This window comes from Neoarius graeffei, chromosome 4 (genome assembly GCF_027579695.1).
Source record: "Neoarius graeffei isolate fNeoGra1 chromosome 4, fNeoGra1.pri, whole genome shotgun sequence".
NCBI classification, from domain to species: Eukaryota; Metazoa; Chordata; class Actinopteri; order Siluriformes; family Ariidae; genus Neoarius; species Neoarius graeffei.
The window spans coordinates 26,799,227-26,827,199 of record NC_083572.1 but is presented as its reverse complement, the minus strand read 5'-3'; the positions used below and the strand labels follow the sequence as shown (position 1 = coordinate 26,827,199).

Sequence of the window (27,973 nt, the reverse complement as noted above, 5' to 3'; positions counted from 1 at the left end):
CAGACTGTGGAAGTATGACTATATTGTCTACGTTTAATCTGAATGTTAGTATTAGATCAAGGGTGTGACCACCATTATGGGTCGGTCCTATGACATTCTGCTTAATCCCGACTGAATCTAAGATGGACACAAACGCTGTTTTTAAAGGGTCTTCTGGGTTATCGAAGTGAATATTAAAATCTCCGACAGCTAAAGCTTTGTCTAAGGAAATAACCAGATCTGAGATAAAATCTGCAAATTCAGAAAGAAACTCAGAATATGGCCCCGGGGGCCTGTAAATAATAAGCAATGGAATTAACTGGGTAGACTTATTTTTCGAGGCTACATACATTATATGAGTATGAAGAACTTCAAATGTATTAAATTTATAACCAGGTTTTTGTGTTACACCTAGATAATCGTTATAAATAACCGCGACGCCTCCTCCTCTGCCAGTTAGACGAGGCTGGTGTATATAACTGTATCCAGGAGGACTCGCTTCAGTTAATGCTATATATTAATTTGGCTTAATCCATGTTTCTGTTAAACACAGTACATTAAACTCCTGATCAGTAATGAGTTCATTAACCATTAGCGCTTTAGATGTAAGAGATCTAATATTTAATAGCCCCACCTTTAGATCAAAGGTGCTGGCAGCAGCTGTACAGTCAGTATGATCTAATTTTATATTGATTAGGTTACTGGAACAAACTCTCTGAAAATTTCTACCTTTTTGTTGAGCTCGGGGAACAGACACAGTCTCGATGTAGTGGGCCCTGAGTGACGACTCTGTGCAGCTAGCAGACAGTCGGTTTAGCCTGTTCGTCTGCTCCCTGGCCTTGGCTCTGGATTGTCAGAAATTAACTAGGCCTGTTCTGAGACTATGACCTATGCTGCAGGAAATGAGAGCAGCACCTTCCCGAGTGAGATGGATACCGTCCCGCCCTAACAGGCCAGCAGTGCCCTCAAAATTAGCCCAATTATCTATAAAGCCCACACTGTTTTCAGAGCACCACCTGGACAGCCAGCAGTTCAGCGACCATAACCTGCTGTAAGCTACATCGTCACGCCACATTGGGATGGGGCCAGAGCATACTACAGCATCAGACATCGCCTTCGCTAATTTAAACACCTCTACAAAGTTACTCTTAGTAACCTCAGCCTGACGAAGGCGTATATCATTAGCTCCTGCATGGATAACTATCTTTGAGAACCTGTGCTTGCCTAGGACCCTAAGATTACCTGCTATGTCCGGCGCCCTGGCTCCCGGTATACACCTGACTAAAGCTGCTGGTGCCCCTAAAGGCTGAGCTAATTTCATGTGCCATATGATAGAGTCCCCTATAACCAGAGCTCTTTCAGGTTTCTCAGTGGGTGCATCACTAAGGAGAGCAAACCTGTTCGACACGTGACGCGGAGAGGAGTGGTGCTCCCGTGGGCGAGCCTCAGCGGTAGCTTTGGCTCTACGCTTATGCCGCCAAGCCATCACCCATTCGCCCCCCTGTAAGGGCTTTAATGCCGGAGTTGGGGATTGCTAACTCCACCTAGGGCGTCCAGACTTTCCCTAACAGAAACTACACTGTTCTCACGCTCACTAACCTGCTCTAAAGCCTGGACATGCACTTCTAGCACTGTAATCTTCTCCGTCAGAGAGCTAACTAATCTACACTTATCACAAGTAAAGCTAATAAAGCTATCGCTAGTGACGGAGGAAGAATGACTAAACATCCTGCACTCAGCACACTGAACAGGCTGAAGGTGTGCCATGATGAAAAGATTCACGTACCTTAAATGAAGATTTGTTGATATTAAAGCAGATCCTTCTTCATAATGATGGGTGTGAGTACAATGGGATGGTAGTCACTGAGGCAGGACACTGAAGACTTCTTCGGCATGGGGACGATGGTAGTGGTCTTGAAGCACTTAGGAACAATGGTGTTGTGTTGCTCAGGGAGATGTTGAAGATGTCAGTGAGAATATCTATCCTCTGAGCACCTTACCAGGGATGTTGTCTGATCCACAGCCTTCCGTGGGTTGATTCTGCATAGAGTTTTCCTCACATTGGCTGTGGCACACAGAAAGGCCTCAGTTGGCCACAAGATTTTTGCTCCAAGGCGACAGTGCTAACCACTGTACTACCGTGCCACTTCACCAACAAATACATAAAGTTAAAATGCATTACCCACAGCCCACAGAAGTTTCAATATATTTATTTCAAAAGTGTCTGCAGAATGAAACTGTTTTAGCAATCAAATTCCCTGTGAAGATTCCTTGGATTCTTTACCCTTTGCAGTACATAGGGAGCAGGGGAAGAGAACTGAGGGACCCTTCCTATTGGAATGCAACCTTTAGCTTGTTCAGGATGTCCCATCGTGCACAATGATGACACTGTGATAGTGATTCTTTCTGACCAATGGGTAGTCTGTAGTGTTTTCATCTCATCACCTCAACTCACTTGAAACCTCAACGGAGGTGGTAACAAAAGAGGTACCAGGTACTATCTTCAACTTTTTTTCCTGATAGAAAACAAAAAGAAATTAGTAGAGTTCAGCCAGTGCCATGCAGTAGAAAGGAACATTTGATGGCTAAATATAAAATATTATAGTTGTTGTTTATAATAAATGGCCAATTAGCATTTACTAATCATGATTTTGGGTACTACTTATACTTTGTATTCATGATCATTTATTGTTGCAGAGAAGAATAAAGTGCTCCTGATCCTCTTTACACTTCTTCTGTGGCCTCCTCCCTCAACACCCACATGGATCTTACCACAGCAAAACTAATTACTTTTAACTCCTCCTCCTCCAGAGAAGAGACAGCACTTTGTCATCTGTTTGAACCATTAGGAGGGCCAGCGTGCCTTGACTTGGCCCAGTAAAGAATCACTATCGCAGTGTCATCATTGTGCACGATGCAGCACAACCTCAACATGATGGGTGGCACAATATTAATGAGGACAGTGTGCCTCCCGTACATCACTTTTCTCCTGCCTACACTCCTGGGGTACAGCCTGATAGCCACAAGCAGCACACTCCTCTCAACCTGTTCCAGTTATTTTTTTGATAAAGCTGCAATCAAGAGTCTCTGCAACAACATGAACCTGTATGCAGAGTATAAGAAGGGCATGTAGACACCATGGAGTCCCATAACCAGACTAAAGAGGCACAAATTCCTGGGCCAAGTCATTTATGGTGGCCTACTAAAGCCTAATAAAACCATTTAGAGTTTGAGATTTGTGGACCAAGGATAAGCTCTTTAATTTTCAATTCCTAACCTCTGTCATGGCACAGTACAGATTTGAGGTAATATTCTGGAACCTGCGCCTGAGCAACATTAAAGACTATAAGCACCTAAAAGGCATCACTGGCTATTATTGGCTTTTTCATGTGAAGGTTCTCAGGAAGCAGTCTTAGTGACGTGCATAGCATACAACCAGGACACATTACAGATTACAGGCAAGTAATGGAGTCACAACATCTAAAAATATGACTTTTGGGATTGATGAAGCCACAAATTCAGTGTGTCCGAGCCAGTGGAGGCTGCAGCTGTCATTGTCACAGATGGCAGAGCTCACTGTGTACTCTGCCATCAGAGGAGGAAGTACAGCAAAATGAATGCAGTAGTGCAGGTCTTGCAATGTCTCATCTCATCTCATTATCTCTAGCCGCTCTATCCTTCTACAGGGTCGCAGGCAAGCTGGAGCCTATCCCAGCTGACTACAGGTGAAAGGCGGAGTACACCCTGGACAAGTCGCCAGGTCATCACAGGGCTGACACATAGACACAGACAACCATTCACACTCACCTACGGTCAATTTAGAGTCACCAGTTAACCTAACCTGCATGTCTTTGGACTGTGGGGGAAACCGGAGCACCCGGAGGAAACCCACGCAGACACGGGGAGAGCATGCAAACTCCGCACAGAAAGGCCCTCGCCGGCCACGGGGCTCGAACCCAAGACCTTCTTGCTGTGAGGCGACAGCGCTAACCACTACACCACCGTGCCGCCCGTCTTGCAATGTGTCCCTGTGTATTAGTGGACTGTCTTTGTTTCACTTGCATGGCATAATATCAAGGCCAATTCAAATATCATAATATCAAAGCCAACCTAGATGCACACTACAATCCTGCTCTTAAATCTTTTTTTTTTTTTAATTCAGTTTTTTTCACCTTTGTTGATGTTTTGCATTGACTAGATAACATTTTGGGTGGCATGGTGGTGTAGTGGTTAGCACTGTTGCCTTACAGCAAGAAGGTCCTGGGTTCGAGCCCAGCGGCCAGCGAGGGCCTTTCTGTGTGGAGTCTGTGTGGTTTTCCTCTGGGTGCTCCAGTTTCCCCCAAAGACATGCAGGTTAGGTTAATTGGTGGCTCTAAATTGAATGTGAGTGTGAATGGTTGTTTGTCTCTGTGTCAGCCCTGCGATAACCTGGCGACTTGTCCAGGGTGTACCCTGCCTCTTGCCCATAGTCAGCTGGGATAGGCTCCAGCTTGCTTGTGACCCTGTAGAAAAGGATAAGTGGCTATAGGTAATATTTTGTACTTTTATACCTGTGTAAATAGTTATTTTTGTCTCCTAAAATCCTACCCCACAACCACATCATAGGAGGTTAAAATATCACTTTCTGTAAGCCTATATAACACATTTGACAATGCTAACGGGGCTCTGATGCCAATTTCAGTAAGGCCTAAATGAGATTACTTTCAGACTTTTTAATTTGCACCTTTTTAAACTGCCATTTGATATTTCATTTTGTGCCATTTGGAGACATTTGTTGGTGGTTTGTGCTATTTGGACATGTTGTTTGTGCCATTTTTAGCAATGCTGCTACTTCTAGAAGTTTAGGTTCAAGAAGCAGCTTTGGGACCAAAAGGTCAAGTCAAGTCAAGTTTATTTTTATAGCGCTTTTTGCAATAAACATTGTCACAAAGCAGCTTTACAGAATTTTTACGACTTTAATTTTTATTAGCTTCATGTTTACATGAGCTAATTTTATCCCTAATCTGTCCCCAATGAGCAAGCCTGTGGCGATGGTGACAAGGAAAAACTCCCTCAGACGACATGAGGAAGAAACCTCGAGAGGAACCAGACTCAGAAAGGAACCCATCCTCATTTGGGTCATAACAGACAACATGATGATAACATTTTTAACAGTTTTAACATGAAGTCCATTTCTTTAATAACTCTTCAGTTGATGGAAACTTGAGTGGAAAACTGTTCATGACAACTGCAGTCCTAAAGTTAGCAAGTCAACTGTAGTCCTCAGCCATAAGCATTACTGTAAGTGTGCAGAGCATCTTCAAAGTGTGACTTTCAACTGTCCATATGGGGCCGTCCTCCACAGAAGCGATGTGATGAGACTCCAGCCAGACATAGGGCATCAGGATCGATCAGGCAGGTCCGATGAGCAGAAGAAGTCAGCATCGCGATCTCAGAATTGACATGTAACTCAGAAGGACAGACAGAGGGGGGAGGGGAGAAAAAGAGAAAGAGAGAAAACACAGGTTGTTAGGTATGCCCAATGTCACCTGATGAGTATGAACAGTATACATTTTGTGCTGAGTACAAGCAGGGACTCCAGCAAAACTAACTATGACAGCATAACTAAAAGGGGAGAGCCAGAAGGTAACACAGGCATGAGGGCATCCCAGGACATAAAGCAGCCAGCCACTACACCGTCAACAAACTCAAGAGAGCAAGTGAGTGGGGGACTGACAGCATCCATACATCCCAGTTTACCAAAACACTCTATGTCTGAGGACCCTCTAGATCTACTCCTTTACCTCATAAACATTATTAACAAAAGGCTTGACTAAACAGATATGTTTTCAGCCTAGACTTAAATGCTGAGACTGTCTGATTCCCGAACACTAATTGCAAGGCTATTCCATAACTGTGGGGCTTTGTAAGAAAAGGCTCTGCCCCCTGATGTAGCCTTCACTATACGAAGTACCAGCAGATAGTCTGGACCTTTTGATCTAAGTAGACGTGGCGGGTCACAAAGGACCAGAAGTTCACTCAGGTACTGTGGTGCAAGACCATTCAGTGCTTTAAAAGGTCAATAGTAATATTTTATAAACAATACGAAATTTGATTGGGAGCCAATGCAGTGTGGATATGACAGGGGTGATATGGTCATATTTTCTAGTTCTAGTAAGGACTTTTGCTCATGCATTTTGAACTAACTGAAGCTTGTTTATGCACTTATTGGAACATCCAGACAGTAAGTCATTACAATAATCCAACCTGGAGGTAACAAAAGCATGAACTAGTTTTTCTGTGTCATGTAGTGACATTAAATTTCTTATCTTTGCAATATCTCTGAGATGAAAGAAAGCTATCTGGGTAATATTATCAATGTGAGTTTCGAATGAAAGACTGGGGTCAATAATCACCCTGAGGTCTTTTACTGTTGCACGTGAAGAAACAGTAAGGCAATCCAGAGTTACTGTGTAATCAGAAAACCTACAGTACCTTGCAAAAGTATTCATACCCCTTGAATTTTTTCACATTTTTCCACCTTACATCCACGAACTTAAAAGTTTTTTATTAAGAACTATGGGTGGTAGAAAAGGGCAACTGGACTTGCTTGAAGATTCTTGAAAACGTTTCACCTCTCGTCCGAAAGGCTTCCTCAGTTCTGTCTGACTAATAGGGAGTATCAGATATTTATCCTCTCCTGGATCAGAATCAGAATTGTGATGACAAGCTCATTTAAGGTGTCGTTGAGGCATCATGTTGGTGTGGGTCACTGGAGGCTGGGTGTGAACGGCGATTCATTAGGGTGATCAAAGGATTGCCCGTTAGGGTGATCAATGGAAAGCTGACTCTCTCTGTCCTCCTGTGAGTCACCGAAAACAGCTGGGTCCTGGCGTACACCCAGCTGTCTGGGAAGAGTGTCCAAGACCGCATTGTAGATGGTTGATAAATGATGTCTCAGACCCCCACCTCTGTTCAGTGATGGCTGTTCCAGGTTGACAAAAATCGGCTTCTTTAACTCCTCGCTCATACCACAGGGATGTGATTTTTCCGCGAATTCGCGGAATTCCGCTTTTTTCACCTCAAAATTAAAAAAAAAAAAATTTTTCCGATTTTTCGCTCAAAAATCCGCATTCATATCCTATTCGTTCCGACTTTCAGTAATTCCGTCATTGAGATGAAACGAGGTACGTGATTGGCCCATCGCTCTGTAACAACCAATGAACACGCTTGTTAGATAGCTGTACGTAAGCTCGCTTCAAACAAAGAGTTGAAAGATGGCAGCCTCTGTGATCGAGCGTAAAGATGCACCTGATCATCAGTTTGGTGTGTGTGTGTGTGTGTGTGTTTAAAGTAAATAAACATGGGAAAGAAGAAAAAAACAACCCAGCTCATTTCTTTCCCCATAATAAACCTGTGAGTGGTGATGGCGTCACTGGACATGCGACAGTTGGGTATGTTTTTGCGGGGTGACGAAGGTTGCCGTGTAAAATGTGTACGTTACAATCCTGAAATGAGTGTCCTTTGTTGTTAAGATGAATGTAGACAGCCGAGTCCTGGCCTGAGGAGCTGGCTCTCCTGTGTTGAGCCAAGCACCTGTATAGCTTGCCTGTGACCCTGTAGAACAGGATAAAGCGGCTACAGATAATGAGATGAGATGAGAATTATCATTTTCACCTATGAATTGGCCACCACAGTATCCTGACTTTAACCCCACTGAGAATCATTGGATGTGCTGGAGAAGACTTTATGCACAATCATTCTCAACACAAGATCTTGGTGAAAAATGAATACAACTCTGGACTGAAATAAATGTTGTGACATTGTATAAGTTTATTGAAACAATGCCATGGTGAATGCATGCTGTAATCAAAGCTAAAGGCGGTCCGACGAAATATTAGAGTGCATAACTTTTTTTTTTTGGCAGGGTAGTGTATTTTGCACTTCATAATCTCATCTCATTATCTCTAGCCACTTTATCCTTCTACAGGGTCGCAGGCAAGCTGGAGCCTATCCCAGCTGACTACGGGCGAAAGGCGGGGCACACCCTGGACAAGTCGCCAGGTCATCACAGGGCCGACACAGACACAACCATTCACACTCACATTCACACCTACGGTCAATTTAGAGCCACCAGTTAACCTAACCTGCATGTCTTTGGACTGTGGGGGAAACCGGAGCACCCGGAGGAAACCCACGCGGACACGGGGAGAACATACAAACTCCGCACAGAAAGGCCCTCACCGGCCACGGGGCTCGAACCCAGGACCTTCTTGCTGTGAGGCGACAGCGCTAACCACTACACCACCATGCCGCCCGCACTTCATAATATGTTACAAATTTTTATTTGAAGGCAGACAGGCCAGTTTACTACCTGCACTCTTTTACTACGAAGCCATGCTCTTGTAACATGAGCAGAATGTGGCTTGGAATTGCCTTGCTGGAATAAACAGGGACAACCCTGAAAAAGATGCCATCTGGATGGCAGCACATATTGCTGCAAACCTGTGTGTTCCTTTCAGCATTAATGGTGCCTTCACAGATGTGCAAGTTACTCATGCCATAGGTGCTAACACACCCCACACCATCACAGATGCTGGGTTTTGAACTTTGAGCTAGTAATAATCTGGATGGTCCCTTTTCCTGTTTAGCCTAGAGGACGCAGCATCCCTGATTTCCAAAAACAATTAAAAATGTGGACTTGTTAGACTATGGCATACTTTTCCACTTTGCGTCAGCTCATCTCAGATGTGCTCGGGCCCAGAGAATTTGGCAGTATTTCTGGATGATGTTGATTTATATAGCTTTTGCTTTGCATTTGTAGATGCAGCAATGAACTGCGCTTACTAACAACAGTTTTCCAAAGTGTTCCTGAGGCCAAGTAGTAATGTCCTTTATACAATCTAGTCGGCTATTAATGAAGTGCCGCCTGAGTGATCGAAGGTCATGGGCGTTCAGTGTTGCTTTTTGGCTTTGCCCCTTACATGCAGAGATTTCTTTGGAATCTTTGAGTCTTTTGATGATGGTATGGATTGTCAGTAGTGAAATCCTTAAATTCCTTGCAATAATATGTTGAGAAACACTGTTCTTAAACTGTTGGACTATTTGCCCAAACAGTTTTTCACAAAGTGGTAAACCTCACCCCATCCTTGCTTGTGAATGAGCCTTTCCAATTCCAGAAAAATGTTTCTTGAGCATTTCACAACTTTCCCAGTCCTTTGTTGCCCCCTGTCCCGTTCTGGAATGTGTTTCAGGCATAAAACTCAGAATTAATGTATATTTACAAAAAAGAAATAAACAAAATCTGTCAGTTTGAACATTAAATATCTTGACTTTGTATTGTATTCAGTTGAATATAGGCTGAAAAGGATATTGATCATTGCATTCTGTTTTTATTTACGTTTTACATAGCATCCCAAATTTTTGGAATCGGGGTTATAATAATATAACCCTGGTGCCCTGTGTCTGGTCGGAGTTTTATCGCCCCACTCCTGTGAAGGACGGCCCCATGAGGACAGTTGAGGGTTATACCTGTTAAAACTGTTAATATTATAGTCAGGCTGTCTGTTGTTGCCCAAATGAGGATAGGTTCCCTTTTGAGTCTGGTTCCTCTCGAGGTTTCTTCCTCATGTCGTCTGAGGGAGTTTTTCCTTGCCACCGTCGCCACAGGCTTGCTCATTGGGGATAGATTAGGGATAAAATTAGCTCATGTTTTAAGTCGTTCAAATTCTGTAAAGCTGCTTTGCGACAATGTTTATCGTTAAAAGTGCTGTACAAATAAACTTGATTTGATTTGATTTGATAATAATAAAATAATAATAATAATAATAATTATTATTATTATTATTATTATTATTATAGTAGTGCACTATGAAAAGCATGGAAAAAATGTCATATAAAGATGATAATTAACATCAAGTGCTAATTAAAGTACTCCATGAAGAGGTAGGTCTTTGTTTAAAGACTGCCAGTGACTCAGCTGTTCAGACATCTAGTGGAAGTTTGTTCCACCACATAGGCATCAGTGAGCAAGGCTTCTAACTCCCAACTGCTTCCCAGGTGCTGTAGCATAGCTGCCCACTGCTCTGTGTGTATGTGTTCACTGCTTCAGATGGGTTAAATGCAGAGGATGAATTTGACTGTGCTTGAGTGTGCATGTGACAAAGGCTTCTTCTTCTTCTAAAACAGAGAAAAGCCTCAAGGCATGCCTCCCCTGAGAGACGGTCAGTCCTGTTGCACAGTCCTAGAAGGTCGAAGGGAGCATGGTACAGTGTGCGTGGTGATGAGTGCTTTAAGGTAGAGGGGGTACTGGTCCATTTTTGGCTTTGTAGGCAAGCATCAGTGTTTTAAATCTTATGCAGCCAGCTACAGGAAACCAATGGAAGGAGCATTGTGTATCAGTCGGAGAGGATTAAAAACAGTGGGAAAAAAACACAACTTGACACATATCTTCTCTTATTGTGCTCTTCTATCCAAATTCTCCTCTGAAGTGAGTTCTACTAAGGCTGCCTTCTACAAGAAAAATCTGGAAACTTGTGCAGAAGATCCTCGCAAGTTCCACAAAATCTTTTCTTCACTACTTAACCCACCAGCTCCTCCTGCTCTGTCCTCCCTTTGCTACCTTTTATGATGGGAAGATTGAAAAGCTCTACTAGACCTTCACTCCTACCCCAACTCCTACACTACACACTCAGGATTCCTCTTCTCTTTCAACACGTAACACATTGTCTCCTCCCATCCCTCAGACACTTATCTGAGGGAGTTTCTGCTCTCATCTCAACATGTGTCGGTGGCACGGTGGTGTAGTGGTTAGCGCTGTCGCCTCACAGCAAGAAGTTCCAGGTTCGAGCCCCATGGCCGGCGAGGGCCTTTCTGTGTGGAGTTTGCATGTTCTCCCCGTGTCCGCGTGGGTTTCCTCCGGGTGCTCCGGTTTCCCCCACAGTCCAAAGACATGCAGGTTAGGTTAACTGGTGACTCTAAATTGACCGTAGGTGTGAATGTGAGTGTGAATGGTTGTCTGTGTCTATGTGTCAGCCCTGTGATGACCTGGCGACTTGTCCAGGGTGTACCCCGCCTTTCGCCCGTAGTCAGCTGGGATAGGCTCCAGCTTGCCTGCGACCCTGTAGAACAGGATAAAGTGGCTAGAGATAATGAGATGAGATGAGATCTCAACATGTGTGGCAGATATCTCATAAGTTTCAGCTGATGAGCTGCCATCCATGATGAGATGTCTGCCAGTCATGCAGACATCCAAGCAGAAATGTGTGTCTGAGGACGGAACAGAGAGGATAAGTTGAGCATCATCTGCATAGTACTAGTATGAAAACCCATGTAAGGTTATGACCTCACCAAGATTTCAGGTATAGAGGAAGAACAGAAGAGGACCAAGCACTAAGCCTTGTGGGACACCAGTGGGGAGTCTGCATGGAGTGAATATTGATCCCTTCCATTTGACCTGATATGACCAATTCCCTAGGTAGGAAACAAACCCTTGCAATATGATGTGCCATCAATTCCAAGACTCATTTGAATGTCCATTCAAATGAGTCTTGTAATTTCAGTTGGCTGCATCAAATACTGCTGAAAGGTCAAGGAGGATGTGGACTGATGATAGTTTGACTGATCTAGTGGCATGGAGCTTCTCCATGACAGCCACAAGGGCAGTTTCTGAGGAATGTACCAATTTGAAGCAAAACTGTACAGGATATTGGTGATTGTTCTGGGTGAGAGAGATGGTGTCTTGAGGGTTTTTAGAAAGAAAAGTGAAATAAAAAATGATGCCATTTGGTAGTTGCTGACATCTGAGGGATTCAGAGTGTATTTCCTCAGGATGGGAATTACTGTTGCTGTCTTGAATGCTGTTGGTACATTATGTTATGGAGCCATTGATGATAGTGATAAAGAGGAGGATCTCTGTTAATAAATGAGAATAAATTAGAAAAATGCATCAGTGAAAGTGGAGGGGAATCCTGTATGTGTAGTAGAGGAGTGAAGGTCTGGAATTTTTTTTTTCAATCTTCCATTCAAAAAAGTGGCATGAGCAGGCAGGGAGGATGGAGAAGTCATTGGGTTAAGAAGTGATGCAAAGATGATGTGGAGTTTGCAAGGTTATTTTGTGGAAACCTCCAGCTTTTCCTTGTAAATTAAGTAGAGGTCACATCATATAATAATTTGGACACAAGAGCATGGTAAGAGATGTGAATAAGTTGTAATTTTCTCCACTTTCTCTCTGATTGTTGTGCAACACATCTAATAGCCAAGGAACAGGGTGAAAAATTTATCCTGGGTTTGGAAAAGAGAAAACAGAGGAGGTCCATAGATGAGGAAAGTGAAGAAATGAAAGTGTCAGTGGCTAAATCCAGTGGTAGAGATGAAAAGGAGTCCGGGTCTGGAAGGGATGATAGGGTGCAGGAAGCTACAGAGGATGGTGAGATGGAATGGAGGTTTTGGTGACTGGGAGAGCGGTATTGACAGCTGATATTAGGTAGGATGGGGAGTGTGATGGAGAAGAATATCAAATCAAGTCAAGTTTATTTGTATAGCGCTTTTAACAGTAAACATTGTCACAAAGCAACTTTACAGAATTTGAATGACTTAAAACATGAGCTAATTTTATCCCTAATCTATCCTCAATGAGCAAGCCTGTGGTGACGGTGGCAAGGAAAAACTCCCTCAGACGACATGAGGAAGAAACCTCGAGAGGAACCAGACTCAAAAGGGAACCCATCCTCATTTGGGCAACAATGGACAACATGACTATAACATTAACAGTCCTAACATAAAGTCAGCTTCATTGATGCTATAAACCCCCCACTGACGGAAACCCGAGCGCAAAACCGTTCATAACAACCATAGCCCCAAACTCAGCAAGTCAACTGCAGTCCTAAAGTCAGCAAGTCAACTGCAGCCCTAAAGTCAGCAAGTCAACTGCAGTCCCCAGCCACAAAAGCACCACTGCAAGAGTCCACAGCGTCCTCCACAGGAGCGATGTAATGAGACTCCAACCAGACACAGGACACCAGGATGGATCAGGCAGGTCGGAGGAACAGAAGAGGTCAGCATCTCGATCCCAGGACAGACATGTAACTCAGAGGGACAGATTTGAGGGGGAGAGAGAGAGAAAAAAAACAGGTTGTTAAGTATGCCCAATGTCACCTGAATAAGTAGGAACAGTATACAGCACTGAGTACAAGCAGGGACTCCGGCAACTAACTATGACAGCATAACTAAAAGGGGAGAGCCAGAAGGTAATACAGGCATGACGGAGCCCTGGGACATAAAGCAGCCAGCCACTACACCGTCAACAAACTCAAGTGAGCAAGCAAGTGGGGGACTGACAGCATCCATACATCCCAGTTTACCAAAACACTCTATGTCTGAGGACCCTCCAGATCTACACCTTTGCCTCATAAACACCATTAACAAAAGGCTTGACTAAACAGATATGTTTTCAGCCTAGACTTAAACGCTGAGACTGTGTCTGATTCCCGAACACTACTTGGAAGGCTGTTCCATTACAGTGGGGCTTTGTAAGAAAAGGCTCTGCCCCCGATGTAGCCTTCACTATACGAGGTACCAGGAGATAGCCTCCACCTTTTGATCTAAGTAGGCGTGGCGGGTCATAGAGGACCAGAAGTTCACTCAGGTACTGTGGTGCGAGACCATTCAGTGCTTTCAAGGTCAATAGTAGTATTTTATAATCAGTACGAAATTTGATTGGGAGCCAATGCAGTGTGGATAAGACAGGGGTGATGTGGTCATATTTTCTAGTTCTAGTAAGGACTCTTGCTGCTGCATTTTGAACTAACTGGAGCTTGTTTATGCACTTATTGGAACATGCAGACAGTAAGGCATTACAATAATCCAACCTGGAGGTAACGAAAGCATGAACTAGTTTTTCTGCGTCATGTAGTGACATTAAATTTCTTATCTTAGCAATATTTCTGAGATGAAAGAAAGCTATCCGGGTGATGTTATCAATGTGAGTTTCAAATGAAAGACTGGGGTCAATAATCACTCCGAGGTCTTTTACTGCTGCACGTGAAGAAACAGAAAGGCCATCCAGAATTACTGTGTAATCAGAAAACTTACTTCTAGCTGCATGTGGCCCTAGTACAAGTACTTCAGACTTGTCAGAGTTAAGCAGAAGGAAATTAATAAGCATCCAGTGTCTAATGTCCTTTACACATTCCTCAGTTATTTTAAGCTGGTGTCTCTCATCAGGTTTTGCAGAAACATACAACTGTGTGTCATCAGCATAACAGGGGAAACTAATACAATGTTTACGAATAATATCACCCAGAGGTAACATATATCAAGAAAAAAGCAGTGGACCCAAGACAGAACTTTGTGCAACACCAAACTTTACCTCAGTATGCCTTGAAATATCACCATTTACATCAACATACTGATAGCAATCATTTGAATAAGACCTGAGCCAGGAGAGGTCTGTTCCCTTAACTCCCACAACATTTTCTAGTCTATCCAGAAGAATGGAATGATCAATGGTATCAAATGCTGCACTAAAGTCAAGCAACACAAGCAGCGAGACACAGCCCTGATTAAATGCCAACAGTAGGTCATTTACTACTTTAACCAGAGCTGTCTCTGTGCTGTGATGAGGTCTAAATCCTGACTGATACATTTCATGGATGTTATTCCTATGTAAATATGACCATAACTGCTGTGCCACAGCTTTTTCAAGGATCTTGGAGATAAAGGGGAGGTTTGATATTGGCTGATAATTGGACAGCTGACAGGGATCAAGGTCAGGTTTTTTAATCAGGGGTTTGATAACTGCTAGTTTAAAGGTATTTTAAGTTCGTTTCTTAGACAAGGATTTTTTTTTAAACTTGTTACCTTGTTAACAGTTTCGGCGAGAATCTTCCGCCTTCTTCAGAAACAGTCACCAGATGTCGAGTGCTGACGTGCCTTATCAGCTGATGTTGCGTTATGGAGGTGTGAACGTCCCGCCCAATTTGACAGGTAGTTCACGCCTCCTGCTGTCAGGTCGCTCCTCCAGGACGGCGCTCCAGGTGTGCAACAGCGCATACGCTCCCTCATCCCAGTTCATCGTCCTCTGTCCCCGCTTGCGTATCTCCACTGCCTCTAAAATCCAACGCTGGTATCTATTTTCTTCAGCGCGAATGACTCTGGCCTCTTCCCAATTCATTATGTGATTTTGCCGTTTGCAGTGGTCTGAAATGGCTGATTTTAGGTTTTCTTGGTTTGCTTTGAATATGTTGGTCCTGTTGAATATGTTGGTCCTCCTCTTGTCTGTCTTTCTCCTCCGTGATGCTCTTATTCAACAGGTATTAAAAAACTGCCAATATCCACTGTGGGCAATCCGAAAAGGGAAATTACAGACACAAATAAAGGAAAAAAACAAACAAACAAGAAAAAACACTGAAAAAACAAACCGGGGTTTTGTCACACTACCATACATAAAAGGAGTCACAGAACACATCCAACGATCCATGAGGAAATACCACATCAACACCCCGGTCAAACCATATAAGAACCTCCGACAGCTGCTAGTTCACCCCAAAGACAAAATACAACTGGACAATAAATGCAACGTCATCTATGAAATCCCTTGCCGTTCATGCAATAAAGTCTATATTGGTGAAACGGGCAGATGCTTCCATACTCGAAGGAAAGAACACCAAATAGAATGTGAAAAAGAAACAACAAAAAGACTCACAAGATCCGAAAAAGAAAAAGCAAACCAAGAAAACCTAAAATCAGCCATTTCAGACCACTGCAAACGGCAAAATCACATAATGAATTGGGAAGAGGCCAGAGTCATTCGCGCTGAAGAAAATAGATACCAGCGTTGGATTTTAGAGGCAGTGGAGATACGCAAGCGGGCACAGAGGACGATGAACCGGGATGAGGGAGCGTATGCACTGTCGCACACCTGGAGCGCTGTCCTGGAGGAGCGACCTGACAGCAGGAGGCGTGAACTACCTGTCAAATTGGGCGGGACGTTCACACCTCCATAACGCAACATCAGCTGATAAGGCACGTCACCACTCGACATCTGGTGACTGTTTCTGAAGAAGGCGGAAGATTCTCGCTGAAACTGTTAACAAGGTAACAAGTTTAAAAAAAATCCTTGTCTAAGAAACGAACTTAAAATATCTATAATAGATAGACATAATGAACTTCCACTACATGCTAGTTTAAAGGATTTGGGTACATAGCCAATCGTAAGAGAAGAATTTACAGTATTATTTTTAGAAGCGGTTCAATTACTTCAGTTATTATGTGTTTGAATAGACGTGTAGGTAAGGGATCTAGTACACAAGTTGAGGCTTTTGATGCCAACATTAATGAAAGTAATTCAATTTCTCTAAGGGGAGTAAAACATTCTAATTGCTGATCTGATACAGTTATATTGTTAACTACAGGGGCACTTACATTGTCTGACCTTAAATTAGTAGTTTGAATTTTTTGTCGGATAGTCTCAATTTTGTCCTTAAAAAAATTCATGAAATTGTTGCTACTACATACTACAGGTGTGCATGTGTCTATAGTGGACTTATTCCTGGTTAATTTTGCTACAGTATTAAATAGAAATCTAGGATTATTTTTGTTATCTTCTATTAGGGAGGAGAAATATGTTGATCTCGCAGCACTAAGAGCTTTTCTATACTTCAGGAAGCTCTCCTTCCAAGCTAATTTGAACACTACCAATTTTGTTTGATGCTATTTACGTTCCAATTTTCGAGTGGTCTGTTTTAAAGTGCGAGTGTCATCATTATACCAGGGTGCTAGTTTTTTGTCTCTGACCATTTTCCATTAAAGAGGAGCTACATTATCTAAAGTATGGCGGTACGTTGACTCTAAGCATTCAGTTGCCTGATCAAGTTCTGCGGGGGCTGACAGTGACCCAATCAAAGTTGATAACTCTGGGAGATCATTTATAAAGCTCTGTGCAGTACTTGACGTGACTGTACGTCAACTACTGCAGAGTGATAACCAGAGACGTGGACTAGGGGTAACATTGAGGTCTGTAGCTGGAAAGGGGTACCTGAGGACCAGGTCCAAGTGATTTCCTTTCTTGTGTGGATCACAAATGCAAACAGTAAGCGGTTGTGATTGCAGTAAGAAATTTTATTAAAACCCAGTTTTGTCCAAAAAAAAAACCCTGAGCAAGGGTCAGGTGATCAATAAACATGAACCAGGCAAAATACAAAAAAAAACAGGAAGGAAAGCAAGGTCAAAAACCAGAATATCAATCAAAAAATACAAAGGCTTGGTAAGTCAGGTAAAGGTACACTGAGCGTTACTTCGCAAAGAGTTTTGTCTGGAGTCTGCTTATAAAGGGTGTGAGCTAGTGGTGGTCAGATAAAGCTTCATGAAACACTGAAGCTTCCTGCCAGTTGTGCTGAAGTGGTTCATTTCTCAAGGCTTCACTTTCTCACTAGAGACATGTGCTGGTCATATGATCAAACATACAATAATACAGTATGTTTGTATAATGGCGGGGGCTGAGGAGCCATGTCCATTTCTTCATGAAAATCTCCTCAGGGACCATGAGGGCAGTAGACGTCTGATGAGAAAGTTGATTGTAGAGGTAATTGTAACAACATGGAATTTGGAGGATGAGATGTTCAAATGAAACCAGGAAAGAGGCATGGACACAACAGTCCCTGCCAGTTTCTCGCCAAGTGTGAGAAAGCAAAAACAGAGCAGCCAGTGTAGCCGAGCTCTGTGGAGTGATCCAAGTCTCATTTAATGCCAGAAAGTGGAGAGTGTAATGGGAAGCTAAAGCCAAAATAAAATCTGCATTCTGTATGGTGGACTGACAGTTCCAGAGCCCACCTACCACCAATGTTTGAGACTGAGACAACAGTGGAGGGTACTGGTGAGGTTCCTGGTCATTCAGCCTCTGGTTTGTGGAGGAGAGTGTCTATAAGATGACTGACATAGGTTTGAGGCACATATCAGCAGCTTAGGTCAGTAGTGAGGTCAGTGAGTCAGTAGTGAGGTCAGTGAGTTCAAGAAGGGCTGAGAGGGAGCTGGTAAAACTATTTAACTGAAAAAAGGAGGTAAAAACACAAACTAAACTCGACACCAACTAAATTTTTGCCTCTAACCCTTACAGATGGAACAACTTAAAGCACCTGCTTCTGATTTCCGACATTATAGATCGGCAAAAGAGACAAATTAGTTCTTTTGTCTCTTACTGGAAATATGGATTGTGAAGAGGGACAGTTTTTTCATACTGTAAATATGGACGGTGAAAAGGGATAAAAGTCACATTATGCATATAATTATGACATGTGTCTGTGTGTGTAACAGTCAACCAGTGCTGAAGATTTGTGTCACAGCACAGTTTCTGCAGGAACTGAACTATCTGGTTAATCTTGAAGACCATTTTCCTGTCTACTCCTTCATCTTTCAAACCATTTTTCTTTTTTTTTTTATCTTTTTCTCATGCAGTGGAAGGAGGCCAAGCCAGAGGAACTGATGGACTCTAAGCTGCGATGTGTCTTTGAAATGCCAAATGAAAATGGGAAAATGGTAACTGTACTGTACTTTTATTCAAGAACTAAAAATGTATTATCACTTTGGTAAACATACTGTGCAGTTGTGTCAATGTGAAGAAAATGTACATTTCACTTTCCACTTTATTAATAACACCTGTACAACTGCACATTCTTGTAGTTATCTAATCAGCCAATTATGTGGCAGCAGCGCAATGCAGAGAATTGTGCAGATACAGGTCAAGCACTTCTGGTAATGTTCACGTCAGAATGAGTGGGGAGAAAAAAGAAACAGTGTGATGTTTGTGACTTTAACCGCAGCATGGATGTTGATAACAGATGGCCTGGTCTGAGTATTTCTGTCACAGTCCGGTCCAGTCCATCTATGCCTTAGATCAGGGGTGTCAAACCTGATCCATAAAGGGCCGTGTGGCTGCAGGTTTTCATTCCAGCCATGCAGCAGCACCCTGATTTGGCTTATTCAATCAACTGACACACCCACCCTTTAATCAAGGGTGGGTGTGGCTGCAAGTATTTGACTGTGTGAAGACAGTTCAGTTGATTGAATGAGCCAAGTCAGGTGTGCTGCTGCATGGCTGGAATGAAAACCTGCAGCCACAAGGCCCTTTATAGATCAGGTTTGACACCCCTGCCTTAGATTGTTTCTCTTTACACTGCCTGTTTTCCATGCTGGCTCCAGGCCGGATCCAGGACAGGAATTCAGTCCTGCCTTGCTGAAGGCCATTTCCTGAAGCGGCACTCCCACACCTGCTACCACTCCTCTCCCATCAGCCAGGGCTTTTTAAGAACTGTTTGGAGCTACTCCGTTTGCCAGACTGTCTCTTGTAGACTTTCCTTGTCTTGCTACAGCTCATTGGCATTGTGTCTTCTTGATTCCCCTGCCTGAATTTTTCCTTGTTTTTTGTCAAGTTTTTCTGTCCAGTTTTTTGTCAAGTCAAGTTTATTTGTACAGCGCTTTTAACAATAAACACTGTCGCAAAGCAGCTTTACAGAATTTGAACAACTTAAAAAATGAGCTAATTTTATCCCTAATCTATGCCCAATGAGCAAGCCTGTGGCGACGGTGGCAAGGAAAAACTCCCTCAGACGACATGAGGAAGAAACCTCGAGAGGAACCAGACTCAAAAGGGAACCCATCCTCATTTGGGCAACAACAGACAGCATGACTATAACATTAACAATTTTAACATGAAGACAGTTTCATTGATGTTATAAATTCTTCATTGATGGAAACTTGAGTGCAAAACTGTTCATGATAACTGCAGTCCTAAAGTTAGCAAGTCAACTGTAGTCCTCAGCCATAAAAGCATTACTGTAAGAGTCCAGAGCATCCTCCAGGTATAATCCTCAACTGTCCTCATGGGGCCGTCCTTCACAGGAGCGATGCGATAAAACTCCGACCAGACACAGGGCACCAGGATGGATCAAGCAGGTCCGAGAAGCAGAAGAGGCCAGCATCTCAATCCCAGGACCAACATGTAACTCAGAGGGACAGATTGGGGGGGGGAGAGAAAGAAAACACATGTTAGGTATGCCCTAAAAATGACAAGTACTAAATCTGTGTGGTAGGCTCGCAAAGACGAGAGTCTTGACATCAGGCATAACACACAACAATGGCATGTTAATATGGTTAAAAAAAAAATCATGACCTGCTCTGGTTGGATGCTTGATTGGGTGATGGGAGCACACTCCTCAGCAATGATGAGATGCAGATGGGACCCTTTTGTCCCTGTTTTCACTTGCCTGTTCTTTTGGATTGTGTCTTTTGCTACCTCTGCCTGGATTTCCCTTGTCCCTGTGTTCATCAGTTTTTGTGAAGATTTTTCTGCCCTGTTTTTTGTCCCTGATCATGTCTACCTGCTCCTGTGTTTTTGACCTCCTGGCCTGTTTTTTGATTACTGATTTTTGCCTGAGCCCTACTGTACCTTTCTGCCATCTACTTCATTAAAGAAGTTTTCTCTTTACACTGCCTGTTTTCTGAGTCTGCTCTTGGGTTCTCACTTCACCTTAGTTTGCCAATCATGACAATTTCAGACACTGCTGATCAGCTGGGATTTTCTCACCCCACAGTCTCTAGAGTCTACAAAGAAACAAACAAAAAGTCCTGTGAGCAGAGCACTGTTCATTTTTTTTAAACTTAATTTTTATTTAGTTTCATCAACAGCAATATAACATTTTCATACAATTACTTTCTTTTCCATTTCACAGCTGTACATAAGCTTTTTACATACAACCCCAATTCCAAAAAAGTTGGGACACTGTGTAAACTGTAAATAAAAACAAAAATGTGATAATTTGCAAATCATGGAAACCCTATATTTCTTTGAAAATAGTACAAAGACAGCAGATCACATGTTGAAACTGAGAAATTGTATTGTTTTTTTTTCGAAAAATATGTGCTCATTTTGAATTTGATGTCAGCAACACGTTTCAAAAAAGTTGGGACAGGGGCATGTCTACCACTGTGTTGCATCACCTCTACTTTTAACAACACTCTGTAAATGTTTGGGAACTGAGGAGAGCAATTGCTGTAGTTTTGAAAGAGAAATGTTGTCCCATTTTTGCACGATACACAATTTCAGTTGCTCAATAGTTCGGGTCTCCTTTGTCATATTTTGAGCTTCATAATGCACCAAATGTTTTAAATGGGAGACAGGTCTGGATTGCAGTCAGGCCAGTTTAGCACCCGGACTCTTACGACAGAACCATGCAGTTTTAATATGTGCAGAAAGCAGTTTGGCATTGTCTTACTGAAAGAAGGAAGGCCTTCCCTGAAAAAAATATTTTGTCTGGATGGCAGCATGTTGCTCTGAATCATGTACAGTGGTGCTTGAAAGTTTGTGAACCCTTTAGAATTTTCTGTATTTCTGCATAAATATGACCTCAAACATCATCAAATTTTCACACAAATCCTAAAAGTAGATAAAGAGAACCCATGAGACAAAGATATTATACTTGGTCATTTATTTATTGAGGAAAATGATCCAATATTACATATCTGTGAGTGGCAAAAGTATGTGAACCTTTGCTTTCAGTATCTGGTGTGACCCCCTTGTGCAGCAATAACTGCAACTAAACATTTCCGGTAACTGTTGATCAGTCCTGCACACCGGCTTGGAGGAATTTTAGCCCATTCCTCTGTACAGAACAGCTTCAACTCTGGGATGTTGGTGGGTGTCCTCACATGAACTGCTGGCTTCAGGTCCTTCCACAACATTCCGTTTGGATTAAGGTCAGGACTTTGACTTGGCCATTCCAAAACATTAACTTTATTCTTCTTTAACCATTCTTTGGTAGAACGACTTGTGTGCTTAGGGTCGTTGTCTTGCTGCATGACCCACCTTCTCTTGAGATTCAGTTTATGGACAGATGTCCTGACATTTTCCTTTAGAATTCGCTGGTATAATTCAGAATTCATTGTTCCATCAATGATAGCAAGCTGTCCTGGCCCAGATGCAGCAAAACAGGCCCAAACCATGATACTACCACCACCATGTTTCACAGATGGGATAAGGTTCTTATGCTGGAATGCAGTGTTTTCCTTTCTCCAAATATAATGCTTCTCATTTAAACCAAAAAGTTCTATTTTGGTCTCATCCATCCACAAAACATTTTTCCAATAGCCTTCTTGCTTGTCCACGTGATCTTTAGCAAACTGCAGACGAGCAACAATGTTCTTTTTGGAAAGCAGTGACTTTCTCCTTGCAACCCTGCCATGCACACCATTGTTGTTCAGTGTTCTCCTGATGGTGGACTCATGAACATTAACATTAGCCAATGTGAGCGAGGCCTTCAGTTGCTTAGAAGTTACCCTGGGGCCTTTGTGACCTCGCCAACTAGCTCTTGGAGTGATTTTTGTTGGTCGACCACTCCTGGGGAGGGTAACAATGGTATCGAATTTTCTCCATTTGTACACAATCTGTCTGACTGTGGATTGGTGGAGTCCAAATTCTTTACAGATGGTTTTGTAACCGTTTCCAGCCTGATGAGCATCAACAACGCTTTTTCTGAGGTCCTCAGAAATCTCCATTACTCATGCCATGATACACTTCCACAAATGTGTGTTGTGAAGATCAGACTTTGATACCATAGGTCCCTGTTCTTTAAATAAAACAGGGTGCCCACTCACACCTGATTGTCATCCCATTGATTTAAAACACCTGACCTTAATTTCACCTTCAAATTAACTGCTAATCCTAGAGATTCACATACTTTTGACACTCACAGATATTCAATATTGGATCATTTTCCTCAATAAATAAATGACCAAGTATAATATTTTTGTCTCATTTGTTTAACTGGCTGCTCTTTATCTACTTTTAGGACTTGTGTGAAAATCTGATGATGTTTTAGGTCATATTTATGCAGAAATATAGAAAATTCTAAAGGGTTCACAAACTTTCAAACACCACTGTGTATATCATTCAGCATTCATGATGCCTTCCAAGATGTGCCAGCTACCCAATGTCACGTGCATTAATGCACCCTCATACCGTCACAAACGCTGGCTTTTGAACTGTGCACTGATAAGCCGGATGGTCCCTCTCCTTTTTAGCCTGGAGGACGTGATGTCCAAGATTTCTAAAAAGAATTTCAGATTTCGATTCGTCAGACCTTGGGACAATTTTTCCACTTCACCTCAGTTCATCATAAAAGAGCTCGGGCCCAGAGAAGGTGGCGGTGTTTCTGGATGTTGTTTATATCTAGTTTTAACTTGCATTTGTGGATGCAGTAATGAACTGTTTTCACAGATGATGGTTTTCTGAAGTGCTCCTGAGCCCATCCAGTGATTTCCACTACAGACACGTGTCTGCTCAGTCAGTGTCACCTGAGGGCCTGAAGATCACAGGCATCCATTGTCAGTTTTCAGCCTTGCCTCTTACATACAGAGATTTCTCCAGATTCTCTGAATCTTTTAATGATATGCACCATCGATGATGTGATCCCCAAATTCTTTGCAATTTTACATTGAGGAATGTTATTCTTAAATGGTTGTACTGTTTGCCCAAGCAGTCTTTTACAGACTCTGCCTCTCTGGGATGCTCTTTTTATACCCAATCATTTTACTGACCTGTTGTCAATTAACCAAAATCCTTTTTTTAAGCATTACACAACTTTTTCAGTCTTTTGTTGTCCCTGTCCCAAGTTTTCTGAAATGTGTTGCTGACATCAAATTCAAAATGAGCATATATTTTTCAAAAAACAAAATTTTTCAGTTTCAACATTTGATATGTTGTCTTTGTACTATTTTCAATGCAATATAGGGTTTCCATGATTTGCAAATTATCGCATTCTGATTTTACTGATGTTTTACAGTGTCCCAACTTTTTTGGAATCAGGGTTGTATATTCAAAGTATTTAATCAAGAGATGACACAAGGAAAATAAAATAAATTTTCCACTCTGAGGTATAATCAACTAGATAAAAATACAGGTGCAATATGTGCTCTTGGAAGAGGTGATATGAGCACATACGGTGTATGCACAGAAAATCTAAGTAGGTGGTGGACTGAGCAGTCATGTTCTACGGACCTCTTTCTCTCTGCTATGGGACTATGGGGCTTTGTGCTTAAATCTTTGGTGACTTAGCAGTCCAATTCTTGACCGACAGTGGCGTTGGCAGTCTAGACAAGCAAAGGTGTCTCCTGGTGGTTGGGCTAGTAGCCGCACCTTGCGAGCTGTACATCGTTCTTGAAGCTTGGTGATCCGTTAGTCCTCAAAGTGCTTCGCACCAGCATAGCATGTTGCTCACCACTCGGCTTGATTAAGCGCTTGCTGCTCCCAGGTGTCAATTGAAATGTCACGCGCTTTAAGATTAGACTTCAGAACGTCCTTGTACCTCTTGTACTGGCCCGTTTGTTAGCTCCCCGTAGAAGAGGGCTTTTGGTAGCTGGTTGTCCTCCTTTCGGACAAGATGCCCTGACTAGTGAAGTTGACACTTGACGAGGAGTGTTTTGATTCCTTCAATGCCACAGTGTTCCAGCACAGCAGTATTTGGCACTTTGTCTCTCCATGAGATCTCACAGATTTTACGGAGGCACCTCAGGTGAAACTGGTCGATCTTCTTCACATGCTGCCTGTACTATGTCCAGCTTTCACAGCCATGTAGAAGAGTGGTTAGAATAGCTATCTTTGTACTCAGGTAGATTCCATGATCTGACCAAACTCTCTGATGTAGCCTTCCAAAAACTGTGCTTGCCTTTCCTATATGCACTATGATCTCATCGTCGATATGGGCATTCTGCAAGAGAAAGCCACCGAGGTAGCAGAACTTCTGTACAACCCTCAGTTGGTCATTGCCAATGTTTATGACTGGTTCTTGAGAAAGACCACCCGGCTTTGGCTGGAACATAACCTCTGTTTTCTTTATACTGATATTTAGGCTGTAGCGGTTTGTTGCTCTGGCAAAATCGTCCACCATGGACGTAGGTCTTCCTGGGAGTATGCCATCAAGGCACAGTCATCTGCAAAAAGGAGTTCACACACCATCATTGTTGAGACTTTCGTCTGCGCTTTTAGGCACCGGATGTTGAAGACACCACTGTCCTTTCTGAATCTGATGAGGACGCCTTTGCCGCAGTCCTTGAAGGCATTGTGAAGCATCACAGAGAAAATGATACCAAACAGAAGTGGAGCCATGACACATCCCTGCTTTGTTCTGTTAGAAACTGGAAATGCATCGGACGAGCTTCTGTTGTCTGAGATGCGTGCCATCATGGAATGAGCGGGTTATGTTAACCACTCTCGACGGGCAGCCAACCTTTTGGAGGATTTTCGATAGTCCCTCACGACTGATCGAGTCGAAGGCCTTGGTGAGATCTATAAATACCATGAACAAGTCAAGATTTTGTTCTCTGCACTTCTCCTGGCAGTGGCGTAGCCAGGATTTTTTACATGGGGTGGCCAAAGGGGGACCAAGGATATACAAGGGGTGGCCATGCTGTGACTAAATAAGGAGGGGGTCCTCCCCTGGGAAATTTTGAATTAGCTAGATTTGATTTCCTGTATTCTGATGGCATATCTGATGCCTAACTCATGAACAAAACCCATGTGAGCCAAGAGGTCAGAAATTAATGTATTAATTTATTTATGTAACATAAAGCATCTGCAAAACAAAGAAACCATCCAACTTGTTTACTCTAGTTAAGCATCAGGATTTTAACGATCACTACTAAAATGCAAAAGTAAAAACTAAAAGATTGCCTGTCCCAGGCACCTGGGAAGTCGTAAGGATATTAGTCAGGCTTGAATAAGGCAAGGCAAGGCAAGTTTATTTATATAGCGCATTTCATACACAGTGGCAGTTCAATGTGCTTTACAGAGGTAAAGGCAAAACAGTGAACAATAAAAAATAAAATTACATAAAATAAACGGGGAAGAAGAGAAAAAAATTAAAATAATATGAGAATTAAGCAATAATAGAAATAAAGTAATAAAATGAAGCAAAAGTTCAGTAAAAAACAGCAGCATAAAATGGATTAAAAGTTAAGTTTAAAACATGCAAAGACTATAAAAGTTAAGTAAAGTTTAAAACGTAAAGATGACATTTATCAATTATATATATATTTATCTTTATTTATAAATGAATAAAGAGTGCTTTGCTCAGGAAAAGGAAAATACTTGTATACTTAACTCATACATACAACATATGTAAACACTTACAACATGTTGTGATATTGTCCATTGTAAGTACTGTACAAACTAAATGTGTTGAGTTACAAAATGTGTTTGTGTGTGTGTGCGTGTGTGTGAGTGAGTGAAAGTGTTACACTGATGTAACACATGACAGATGAGGTGTAGTGCATGAGTGGTATGTGTGTGTGAGAGAGAGAGGGGGGAAAGTATGTGCACTGCATGTACGGTAGATATAGATGAGCTGTAGTATACGAAGTGTGTGTGTGTGTGTGTGTGTGTGTGTGTGTGTGTGTGTGTGTGTGTGTGTGTGTGTGTGAGAAGATATGTTACATGTAAATACAAAAATGAAGTGCATAAGTTGTGTGTGTGTGAGAGAGAGAGTGTATGTTCAGAGTGCATGAGTGTTGTGTGTGTTATATGTGAATATAGAAATGTAATGCATGGGTGGTGTGTGGGTGAGTGTGTGTTCAGAGTGCACAAGTGTTGTGTATACCAGTGAGTGTGTTACATGTAAATATAGAAATGTAGTGCATCATGCATGAGTGGTGTGTGTGTAAGAGAGGGTGTGTGTTGAGAGTGCATGAGTTGTATCTTATAGTGAGTGAGAGAAAGACATAGTGTGTGTTAAGAGAGTGAAGTATGTGTTCATATATGAGTGAGAGAGAGTGTTAAGACAGTGCATGAGTGTTACATTTAAATATAAAAATTTAGTGCATGATTTGTGTGTCTGTGTTGAGAGTGTATGAATGTTACATGTAAATATAGAAATGTAGTGCACAAATTGTGTGCATGTGTGTGTGAGAGTGAGATTGACAGTGTGTTAAGAGAGTGCATAAGTGTTGTGTATGAGTGAGTGTGTTACATGTAAATATAGAAATGTGGTGCATGAGAGGGGTAGGGGGAGAGTGTGTGTTGAGAGAATGCACGAGTGTTGTGTATGTATGAGTGTGACAATTATTAATCAATGTGTACTCCCACCAGTAACACACAAGATCTCTATATTTTCATGTAACAGTCAAACATTAACTTTAAAAGTTGTATTCTGCGGTTAGAGTGAGCAAAGTGATTCACAGACAGCTAACTTGCCGACGTAATTTTCTCTTTTGAGTCGTACAATCAAAAACCACCGGCGTTTTGCTTTCTATCTATCTATGTGTGCACACAGCACAAATCCCACTGTAGCCGGATATCTATAAAGACGCATATTTATCTATACGGTTGCATTTACATGTAAACGAAGGTTTCAGTCACTGAAAACGGATACTTTCGAAAACCCCGGGCAACGTGGAGATTTCTGGAAACTCTGAATTGTCTGAGGACAGAATTGTAACTGTATGTCTACAAAGTGAGAAAACTTGAAGAGAGTATAAGAGATGAATAACTTACATCCCAAATTAATCGCACGTTCACGTAGATCGTAGGTTGTTGTGTTGTCGGACTAGAGCAGGCATCACCAAATGGCGGACCTCGGTCCGGATCCGGACGCAGTGATGGTTCTGTCCGGACCCGTGACCAATGGTAAATTCACGAGATTAAGTAATTTTCATGGAGCATTATTTTGGATGGTCGTGGCTATTGACAGTGGGCGCTGCTACTCCAGTTAATACGATAACAGCTTCACTCAGTTGAGCCAATAAAATCATTAGTTTACCCAGCGCACCACAGCAGAGCAACAAGCAGAGAGGAAGAGAGTTAAGTTCAGAGACAACCGACCGAGACAACATGGCTTGCTCCAAAAGACGGCGGAAAGTAGACAAGAAAAATCGTTGCTTTAAAGATGAATGGATGGAGAAATATATGTTCATTCTTCCGGCGAGCAGTTCAAAACCAGTGTGCCTCATATGCTCCGAAAACGTGGCATTAATT

At 42.3% G+C, this 27,973-nt stretch overlaps 1 protein-coding gene across 5 annotated transcripts in view; it reads left to right on the top strand.

Moving 5' to 3' along the window:
- Nucleotides 1–27,973, top strand: part of vapb (VAMP (vesicle-associated membrane protein)-associated protein B and C) — a 139,709-nt gene that overhangs the window by 64,428 nt on the left and 47,308 nt on the right. For 4 of the 5 annotated variants that reach the window (XM_060919077.1, XM_060919074.1, XM_060919076.1 and 1 more), the window contains one exon: nt 18,409–18,489. In XM_060919077.1, coding sequence (XP_060775060.1) covers nt 18,409–18,489 — 81 coding nt within the window. Of the gene's footprint in view, nt 1–18,408; nt 18,490–19,152; nt 20,401–27,973 lie in introns of those variants that run through there. The other variant, XM_060919078.1, reaches the window with a different exon arrangement.